The sequence below is a fragment of the Rosa chinensis genome, chromosome 7, assembly GCF_002994745.2.
Source record: "Rosa chinensis cultivar Old Blush chromosome 7, RchiOBHm-V2, whole genome shotgun sequence".
NCBI lineage: Eukaryota > Viridiplantae > Streptophyta > Magnoliopsida > Rosales > Rosaceae > Rosa > Rosa chinensis.
In genome coordinates, this window is record NC_037094.1 from 8,167,871 (window position 1) to 8,178,481 (window position 10,611).

At 37.3% G+C, this 10,611-nt stretch overlaps 1 protein-coding gene across 3 annotated transcripts; it reads left to right on the top strand.

Moving 5' to 3' along the window:
* Positions 1 to 293: 293 nt before the first annotated feature.
* Positions 294 to 5,701, top strand: LOC112179769 (signal recognition particle subunit SRP68). 3 transcript variants are annotated; one of them, XM_024318249.2, is made up of 14 exons: positions 294 to 448; positions 555 to 658; positions 771 to 837; positions 1,003 to 1,113; positions 1,382 to 1,577; positions 1,722 to 1,807; positions 2,341 to 2,536; positions 2,647 to 2,758; positions 3,320 to 3,447; positions 3,559 to 3,765; positions 3,862 to 3,971; positions 4,170 to 4,299; positions 4,555 to 4,707; positions 5,198 to 5,701. In XM_024318249.2, exons 2-14 carry the CDS (start codon positions 565 to 567, stop codon positions 5,414 to 5,416), a joined length of 1,809 nt encoding a protein of 602 aa, XP_024174017.1. In that variant the 5' UTR covers positions 294 to 448; positions 555 to 564; the 3' UTR covers positions 5,417 to 5,701. The 3 variants fall into 3 exon arrangements, with proteins under 3 accessions (XP_024174017.1, XP_024174016.1, XP_024174018.1); XM_024318248.2 differs by having other exon boundaries at positions 295 to 452; XM_024318250.2 differs by having other exon boundaries at positions 325 to 658; positions 4,558 to 4,707.
* The last annotated feature ends 4,910 nt before the right edge of the window (positions 5,702 to 10,611 follow it).

Sequence of the window (10,611 nt, forward strand, 5' to 3'; positions counted from 1 at the left end):
AAAAAAAACCGTTACACCAATACTTAGAGCTAGTTTGGGATTGCTTCGTGACTATTTATTTTTATTCCAATCGGGGTTACGTTACTTAATGATTAGTAACATATTCGGACCAATGTCATGAGGGTAGCACAGCAAAGCCAGACATCCTCGTCGCAGATGCACGAATCTGAAAGCCTTCTCAAACCTGCTGGCTGCTGCCATTAAATTAGTAGGGAGTTAGGACTTAAATTTAAACAGCGTAGGCCCAAGTATAAGAATAGGCCCAGATGCCAAAGCTCACTTCCAAATTCCCAGACTCGGAACTTCTGAGAGAGTAGGAGACCCTACAGCCTATAGGTATAGGTAAGTAGGTAACGTCGAATTTAGATAGAAATAACGGACCAAGGTCCAAAGCCAAAACAAAGAAACTGCAGAGGTCACTGCGAAACCGCCGCCGGAGCAATCTCAGGTAGGTAGGTATTCCGTCCACCTCAATCTCTTGCATTTTCCCGGCAGCCAAAACGACGCAGTTTTGGTGCCCCTATAATCAGTGCTGGTGTGATTTGTCAATGAAGGATATTTGAGATGGGGAAAGAGAACCAGACGACGTCGGCTATGGAGATCGACAATCAAAAGGCGAACTCCTCCGATCAGATCGGTCCTAAATTCTCAATCAACGGTTCGTTTTCCGATCCGTTGTTGCTCTCTGATATCGTTATCTTCGTTGTTTGATAGATATTTTTTTATCGAATTTCTGTACGATTTGGTAATGTTCAGTGCGGTTTTTACAGTTTTACAGCTGTTGAAATCTGCTCAGATGCAGCATGGATTGCGCCATGGGGATTACACTCGTTATCGGTATGTTCACGTTGCGTTTGGTTCAGTTTTTTTACTTGATGAAGCTCTAGTTTTGGTTATGGTGTGTGTTTGTGTGCATTGTGGAATTGAAATTCTTATGATTGTTTTAGTAGAATTGTGTTTAGGGTTTAGTGTTGTTGAAATTTGTTATGTATCTTTATGCAGGAGGTATTGCACTGCAAGGTTGAGGAGGCTGTATAAGTCATTGAAGTTCACACACGGCCGTGGCAAGTACAACCGCCGAGCAATAACCGAATCAACTGTTACTGAAGTGAGGTGGGTGGGTCAATACCTTATGTTTGTCGAATTGAATGACAGGTTTAACACACTTGCATTATCGTGTACATGAACCAATCTTGTGATGAAAAGTAGTGCTATACCATGGGTCTGTTGCTTTTATAATGTTGAGGCATTTAAATAGGATCCGGAGATGTATGTCACTTGTAGAAGTCTTCTGGTTTTGTTGCTTAACTAGCATAACAGTAAAGAACAACCTTTTTTTTTTTTTTTTGTTCTGAATAGCTTCAATCTTGAGTTTTGATAGGTTTCTCCATGTGGTTCTATATACGGCAGAGAGGGCTTGGAGCCATGCCATGGAAAAAAGGCAAGTTCTGGATGGTCCAAATGCTCGTCAACGAATCTATCTGATTGGTAGGCTGAGGAAGGCAGTAAAATGGGCTACTCTTTTTGCACAGTTGTCTGCAATCAAGGGAGATTCTAGAACTTCCTTAGAAGCTGAGGTATGTCAACGTTGTTTTGAGTTTTACATGGTCATCATGTCGTGTCCTACATTTAACCTGTGATTTAAATTGACTTCAGATAAATTGTTTCCAAATGACAGACTTTTTCTTCTTACCTTGCTAACTTCTAAATTCAATATGCAGGCTTATGCCTCTTTTATGAAAGGGAACCTGTTGTTTGAACAAGATCGAAATTGGGACACAGCATTACTGAACTTCAAAAGTGCCAGGTGCATTTTTGTCTCAAGTTATATACACTGATATTGATGAATTCTTCTTGCTGCTTTTATTAGAAGCATTGCAATGTCTCTTTGATAAGTAAGTCACACTTAAACAGTATGAAAAAAAAAAAAAAAATACATCTGTGTCTCAAACAATGCAATGTCTTCACTACTTGCCTGTCATCTCCATTATTAGCAATGAAAAGCTCTAATCTTCTAATTCAAAATTACTCCAGAAAGTCTCCAAATTTTTCCTTTGTAGAAAGTCTGACCCATTTTTGAAATTTGTCTCCCCATAGTTGAACTAGGGTTATATATCAAAAACATTTTAACATCTGAGATATTCACCAGAAAGAAAGAAATAACATCTGAGACATTAGTTCTCTAATTCATTTTGTTTATACATTGAGCCTTCCGTACTACAGTTATGTTAAAGCAGAAGCAGGATTTTGGCATTAGTTGAATTTTGGATATGTATGTACAGAGTCGAGTATTCTTTTGGTTAGTGAATATAGTTGGTTAACTTTGTAGTTATGTTATAGGGCGGTTTATGAGGAGCTTGCGAAATATGGAGACCTGGAGAATCAAGTTTTATGCCGTGAGCGTGTTGAGGAATTAGAACCTAGTATCCGGTACTGTCTACACAAGATTGGAGAGTCAAATCTACAAGGCTCTGAACTTCTACATATTGGCGAGATGGAAGGACCTGCTTTGGACCTCTTCAAGGCTAAATTGGAGGTAAGTTGATCATTTGTCAATTGTGAACTATAGATGTGATGCTTTTTCATTCTTTGATCTGTCTTAGACTTCTTGTTTTTTACTAATGATTTTCCCAAACTTGGTTGTAGGCTGTTATGGATGAGGCAAGATCTCAACAGGCTGCCTCCATGACAGAATTTCATTGGCTAGGCCATAGATTTCCAATTTCGAATGCAAAAACTCGGGTTTCTATTTTAAAAGGTTAGTAACTTGTTTAGTATAACTCCAATATGACAGCTTTTATCTTATCCTCATAAATGATCTTTCTTCAGTTCTTAGATGACTTTAAGGAATTGATATTTCTTGATCTTCATACAATCTGTCTGTATACATGTGAGTTCTTGTTTTTGTCAGAAGAAAGTTACTGAAAAGAGTGTTAGATTTTACTGACACAATAGTAGTATAAATAGATCTGAGAACAACAAAAATGAACAGCTCTTCATCAAAATAGTGAACTGTCATGTTGTCTAGAAAATGTTTTGATGCATATTTTTGTTGATTTGCTATCCTGAAAAGCTTGTTATGTTTTGACCTAAATTAGAAGTAATATTTTATAGTGCAAACGTATAGCCGGAATTGGATACTGGTTAAAACTTCATTTGAAGAATACATAATTTCACTAGAGTAATTTTATACATTTTCAGTATGCAACGTATAAAGTCTTACATTTTGATGAAAACTTGGTTAATGATTCATCATGTGAAGCTTCTTTCTTTTTGCACAGTATAATTCAAGTTTTGTTTGGATGACAAACTTTTTCAGCTCAAGACTTGGAGAAAGATGTACTTGGTTCATCAGCTAATTCACTCCCTACAGAGAAAAGGCTAGCCATTTTTGACAAAATTTTCACTGCATACCATGAGGCAAGGAGCTGCATTCGCAGTGATTTGGTATGTAAGCTACACTGTTAAAGTGTATTATACTCTCTGTTTCTTTTCTCCATTTGATATTTGTATTTTTTTTTTTTTTGGCCATGTGGCTCATCATTATTTTGTATGTAGGTCAGTGCAGGTAGTTCTGAAAATGTTAAAGATGACTTGAATGGCCTCGATAAAGCTGTTAGTGCTGTATTAGGACAACGGACCATTGAGCGTAACCTACTTTTGGTTAGCATTGCAAAGAGCAAACTCACTAAGCGACGAGATGACAAAAATGAGAGAACTACGAAGCCAGAAGAGCTTGTCCGCTTGTATGATCTCCTATTACAGGTTGATTGTCTCTTTTTTATATTGCTAAGTTTTCTAGATGCTGATATCTCATGTTAACAATACATAATCTTCTATAATTTTTGCTACTGTTGGCAGAATACAGCTGACCTTTCAGATTTAGTCAGTTCGGGACGAGAAAAAACATCAGAGGAAGTCACATTTTCTGCAGAATGTGAGCTTAAAAGTTTGGCTTTCCGAGCAGAAAGGTTTTTTCTCCTTTTATTTATTATTTTTTTTTTTATAGACCCTTTAAGAGCTAAGAATGGCGAGAGTTCTCACTGATTCATTTACAATATCATGGTTGTCTCTGATTCTTAACCATTAACCAAGGGTCTGCCTTTTATTTTGCGTCAAGGAATGTCATTTTGTTTTGTCAATTTATAGGCTTCCTACTTTTTTGGCAGGTGTTTCTTTTTGGGTAGATCATACAGTTTGGCTGGTAAGAGGGTGGAAGCATATTCATTGTATTGCCGTGCTCGCACACTTGCTGAGGATGCCCTGCAAAAATTTAAAGCTGTTGATAATGCTGATCAGGTGTGTATTAGTGTAGGCTTTTTATTTTTTTGGCAGTATGTTTGCAGGAACATTTGGTAAATATGTCTGGCCTTTCTTTAAATTATATTTTTTCATTTGTCTCTTGTATTAGTCAGCATTAGTTCTATGTTTATTTTTATGGGACTTTGAGAAAGGTCCTTTCAAGTTAGAATGGTTCATTTGGTGACATTATTAAAACCATATTCCATTTTTTTATTGATTAACCTCTAAGATGAACTTCCCTTCTCATATTAGCAGGTGGTGATCAAAGAGTTGAAGCTATTGTGCGATGAATGCAGATCTAACAGTTGTATAGAGCATGCAACAGGAATCATGGAGGAGCTGAAGGCTCCTGAAAATCTCTCACAACAGATTTCTAACATCCATATATCTGGAGTTGACACGAAGGTATGCATTATGCTTTTCCTCTTCATCAGGAAATATTTGAATGATGTCATGAACCTCCATAGTTTAGTAGCACTGGCCAAGGAGATTTTGTGTCCTGGTAATCATTCTTCAATTTAGTGCAATGTTTGGGCCATGTGACATGGGTTTGTGTAGTGGGTCTAGTTGAATTTGGATTCTGGTACTATAAAAGGTCTTGTCCCTCATTCTAGGTAGCCCTGTCCAGGCCATTTTCTCTTTGTTACACTAAGGCATCTGTAGATATTCAAGCAATTGTGTCTTGTCTAGGTTGTCAGACTCCCAAGCATTGATACTCTGCTAAAGTACCATCTAGCATTGATACTCTGCTAAAGTACCTTAAATCTAGATAAGTTTGCGCGATGAGCATTGATGTAATCATACCCAAAGATGTAGCAAAGTTTGCCTGGGTCTAATATTCATACATTTATCTTACATGCTTCTTCTTTTGGGTCATCGTTGACCTGATATGCAGGAGAAATTCCTCCTTGAGAAACTTGAGGTCTATGAATCTTCAGTTGGCGATTCAAATGTGAGAAGTGCTGCGCGAATTGAAGCTTTCCCTCCTCCCTGCCAAACAATTCCTCGCAATCCAATTGTTCTAGACCTTGCCTATGATCATATTGAGTTCCCATCTCTTCTAAATAGGATGAAGAAAGAAACAAAGGGCTTCATTAGTAGGTTTTGGAGATGAGTTTTTTAGATATATGAGTTTCATTTCGTACTCCAAATTTGAGGATTCTGTGAATTAGGCTGTCCTTGACCTTTGATCAAACCCCAGATTTTATGGTGGTGGGATAGACACAGTTTTGAAACTAGTGAGAACATGGAAAAGAGATATGACCTTTATTGTCTGTTGAGGAATTTGACAGATGAAAGTGCTGGTGTTCAAAGTCTAACTGCAGTTATTTTATTCGATCATGTTGGATTCACGTTGAATCACACTCTTATTAAACCTGTCAACTCATATTGTAATGGACATGAATGTGAAACAATCTCAAGTATAAATCTAAATTAAAGTTCAAATTAAGCTAAAGATGGAAGTCGAACTTGTTTACTCCCTCACAGCTTTCGATCCTTGAAATTGTCGATGCTCAAAGGGAGTGACAGTTTTTTTTATTTTTTAAATATTTTTGTAATCAAAATCAAATAACCGCAAATGCACAGCATACTCAGGGTCATATTCATTTGAATAACCACAATAAACATTTCATCACACTCGTGTAGTTAGTTGTGCAATGAATGTAATGGGTGATTTTCGGATCCCTTAGATTGACCATATACGGTTGTTATGATCTTTTCGATTAGGAAAATGCTTGAGACACCAAATATTTATACCAAAATTGAGTACCAAATGATGTGGCATACAACACTTCATCAATATCATTCCATAAATTTCAATGACACGGATTTATTTATTTTCAATTTAAAAACAGAATGTTTTTGAGAAAATATTTTGTATATTATCAAAACCCTAATGTTTTACAAAAATCAAAGCAATTACAAATATAATTACACTTCTTCTCGTGAAGAGCAGCCAATGTTATTCGTTAATTGACTTCATCTTGCTTAAATGGGGAAAGGATGAAGAATAAAATAGATAGAGAGACCAATATTGATTCTTATCCAATTCTTTATTTGAAGTCTATTATCCATCAGCATTCTCAATTTATGGACAAGCTAGTTGATCTCATCCCTGCTCAGTTCTATTTATCCAATGACGACCGGAATAAGCCATGGTTTCAAGGCCTCATTAACCTGCAAAAGCTTTAGGTAAGAAAGAAATAAAAAAAGACATTAAGAAAACTCGCAGAGATTGATTCAAAACTCAAACATCAAAGACCCAGTTATAATCTTTCATATGGGAATTGCTTTTTTTTTTTTTCTAATATATATTTTGATCTGGGTATCAAGGTTGCAGAGAGCCAGATTGCTATAACAACTCCATCTATTCATTTTCTAAATTAATTTGGTATTTTGTTTAATTGTGACTTTTATTTAATATATGTTTTCTTAATTCTTAAAAAAAAACATGAAATTTATTTTATATCCAACAAGGAAATCCATGTCAACATTTAAATTGATGATATGGCATGTGCCATGTCATTTGGTAAGTAATTTTGGTACAAAGTTTTGGGATCCCTAGCACTACTCTTTCAATTATTGGAATATATTCCATTTTCCTCAAAAAAAAAAAAAAAAAAAACATTTCATCACACTCCATTCTCATAAACACTGGTAGCGTCTGAAGAACAATGGACGACCAAAATCGTTAAATACCTCTCCAAAGTTGCAATACAAAGAAAATAAACGACCAACTCTTCGTAATTTGAAACACTAGAGCTGCTTCTGTCAACTACAGATGTCCTTTCCCATCTTCCCATCCTGGACCATGATGCATTGCCCTTCCATTCACCATAGTAATCAAATTCTTTCCAGTAAGGTATGTCCACCTTAACATTACCATTCCATGCTTCTTCAAAACCGACAAGCTCATCTTCATTCAGATTGTGTAAAGATTGCAACATATTCACCTTTCCATATGGGTTGAGCTTCCTAATAGCAGAATGAACCCACCAGAGTGGCGACAAACTACGCAATACTACAAAACATCAAGGTGGTAGAAAGGCCACAACTGTTAATACTATTATTACAAAATGCTATGGGAAAAACAATGAGATCATGTCACATCAGACTTGAATAAGGATAGTAGTAAAATCCTCAACTAGTATTTAGGGTATAAATATTGCTCGATGGTGAAATGTCATTCATCCTTAATACTTGCTACTAAAGAATTCATCAAAAATGTCTCTCTGAGTATTGGCACAGGTCACCTGTTGAAAACATCAAATTTTTATCTTATCAACTCATGTTGCTTAACCAGTTGTCCTATCTGCTTCTTTGGTCTCCTCAATCATAAGGCCATCTCCAATAAGGAGGGCTATAGGTAACTTTAAGCCCTTTTTGCTAAAAAATGGACTCCAACAAGGGAAGGTACAAAGGGCTAGAGGTGGAGAGGTTGGTGGAGAGAGCTACATTTAGCCCTATGGGTGGCCCTTTAGCCCTTGGTGGGGCCCACGGAAAATCAGCCCAATATTGCTATTTGTGATGCAATACCTTAATCCAATGGCTTACAATTAATGAGTTTAATTATACACATGAGAGCAACTAGCCGTTGGCTGCATAATTTTTTTTTTAGTATATATGTAATCCAAATAAAACGGTAACATTTGTGTTACCAAGAAAAAAAACGGTAACATTTATGTTACCAAAAAAAAAACGGTAACAAAACGGTAACTTTTTTCCCACTTTACCTATATATACATATATTCACTTGTTCATAATTTCTCACACTTTCTACCCTCTCCAACACCACTTCTACTTATTTGAAGCATGTCCACTCATTCTCTCAAAGGTGTGAATTGGACAAGAAAAGAAGATAAAGTTCTTTGTGTTGCATATATGAAAGTATCCGAAAATTCTACGAAAGGTAATGGTCAAAAGGGAGACGGCATTTGGAAACAAGTGAAGAGAAAATTAATTGATGGCTTCAATGGCAATCCTCCAAATGCAAGATCGGATGAAAGTTGTAAGTCTCGATGGCAAAAATTTCTCTTTCCATACACGAAGAAGTGGCATTCTTGTGTCACACGTTCCTAGAGAAGGCTTCATAGTGGAGCAAATCACATAGATCAAGTAAGATTCATATCATATATATTTTTTATGTATTGTACTTTAATATCATTTCATGAATTATTATTCTTATTTATTGTTGTTAAAAATATTGTTATAGCAACACCTCGCCGATGATATGTTTAGGCAAGACATGAAAGGGAAATCGTTCAATTTTCATAGTTGCTACGATTTGTGCAAAGATTGGGTGACATTTGACACACCCTCGCAAGAACATTTTGGTCCACCCCTGGTGCAAAGAAACCACCCGGTGTCCTTGGAAGATGATGATGATCCTGTCGATAGTAGTTCAACACCAACTTCATCTAGGGATCCGATTCCTAGGCCGATGGGAAGAAATGCCGCAAGAAGAAAGCAAATCAAGGACCAAGAAAAGGAGAAGAAAGCCTTTGAAGATAAGTTATTAGCTTGCATGGATCGATTGGCGGAAGATAATGCGAAGGCGGAAGAGGCAAAAGCAATAAGGGAGAACATGAAGGAAGATCGATGGAGAGTGATAGAGAAGAAGCTATTTTAATGATGCAAACCGTTAATTTTACTCCAAAGAGCAAGGCTTATTTTGATGGGAAAAAGAGAGAAGCACTTGAAAAGCTAAGCACACGGGAATTGTTTCCGAATACCGGCTCAACATCGAATGACTATCATCCACAAATGCCATTTGATGAAGACGAATACCGTTGATATAAACTAGTTTCTTTCGAGTGCATTTCTTTTTTAATTTATTCATTTTGTATCATGTTAATGAAGTTTATGTAATATTTTATTTATGAAATAAATGCTGAAATTAAAGTAGAATTAAAGTACACTTTTATTCATTACAATTGAAACCAAAAAGCCACACAATAAAAGTTAAAGCAAATAAAAACAAGTCACCCATTAATTAAAAATAGATAAAAAAACTAAGACCCGAGCATTATAAGATGACAATGAATTGTCAATTATTATTAGGATGACAATGTAATTGTCATACCCCTAGCTCTCCCTTACTGGAGATGGCCTAACACCATCGTTGCCTGCCTTTGTGGTTCTTGACTTCTTGTGGAACTGTAATATGAGCTATCTGGACCACCATATGTAACTGTAACTCTGAACAGAGACACTACGAGTCTACGACCCTGGGGCTGCGTGCCTTGCACCTTGTTGAAATCACCTTTTATTACTCGCGTAGTCGCGTTCTTGCCTTTCTCTTCATCCACATCATCATCATCTGGATACGAAGCCCTAATTGATTGTCTTTTCTTTTCTTTTCTTTGGTTTCTTCATCATGAATATCAACAGTTCTTGATTCCAAGACATTATCTACAAGTTGGCTGCTCACTTCTTGATCATTCAAAAGCTCTTGATACTTCCCACTCAGACTTCATAATCTGTAATCTTATCCGGTGTGACATATTAACTTGTTTGAGGAGCCCAAGGTGTTGTCGGAGAAGAGGATCTTTTACATTTGTGTATAGAAAGATATTCCGTAGTTGGGGAAATTCTCTAAAAACAAGGTATCGGAGCTCCCAAAGCGCCAGCTCTCTTTCTTCTTCACCACCAGCCAATCCAAAAGCAATTACCCGTTGAGTTTCCTTCTGCAAATGATACAGCCCCAAAAGGTGGTGCGCTATCATCTTTGTGGTGAGGCCTTGGCGGCGGTCCTCCTCATCCATCAGCTTCAGCACGGCCTTTGGGGTAGTCTTGCTACTGCCAAGCCCACCGAGCTGTATCACCGCCTCCACGACCCGCCGGTGATGCTCCAGTGTCCATGACGATGACATCTTTTGAGGTGCCACGTATAGGCTTTCAAGGGTGACTTTGTTGGAGGAAAATAATGCTTCGGAGCTTTTCTGTAGTAGCCCAAGAAAGGAAATGTGGAAGTCAAGGTAAGAGATTCTACAACAACACCCTGTCAGGCTCAACAGCTCCGCCTTTAGGGCATTGTGTACTCCAACTTTTTCTTTATCACCGCCCAGAAAGATGAAGGTGTCAACACACTTCTTGTGATGCTCCAACGTCCACTCGAACGTTCTTGGTGAAGTTGTTGCTCGCCGATCTCCTTCGACCCCTAAACGAGACATGTTCATCAATTCTTGATAGCAAGTGTACGTACGTGGTTAATTGGTAATTTCTTTTTGTCTGGGACTGAGGTCCTTATATAGTGATTGAATGTCTCAATCCTAACTGGATACCAACTCCACGTGGCATTTGGATTCA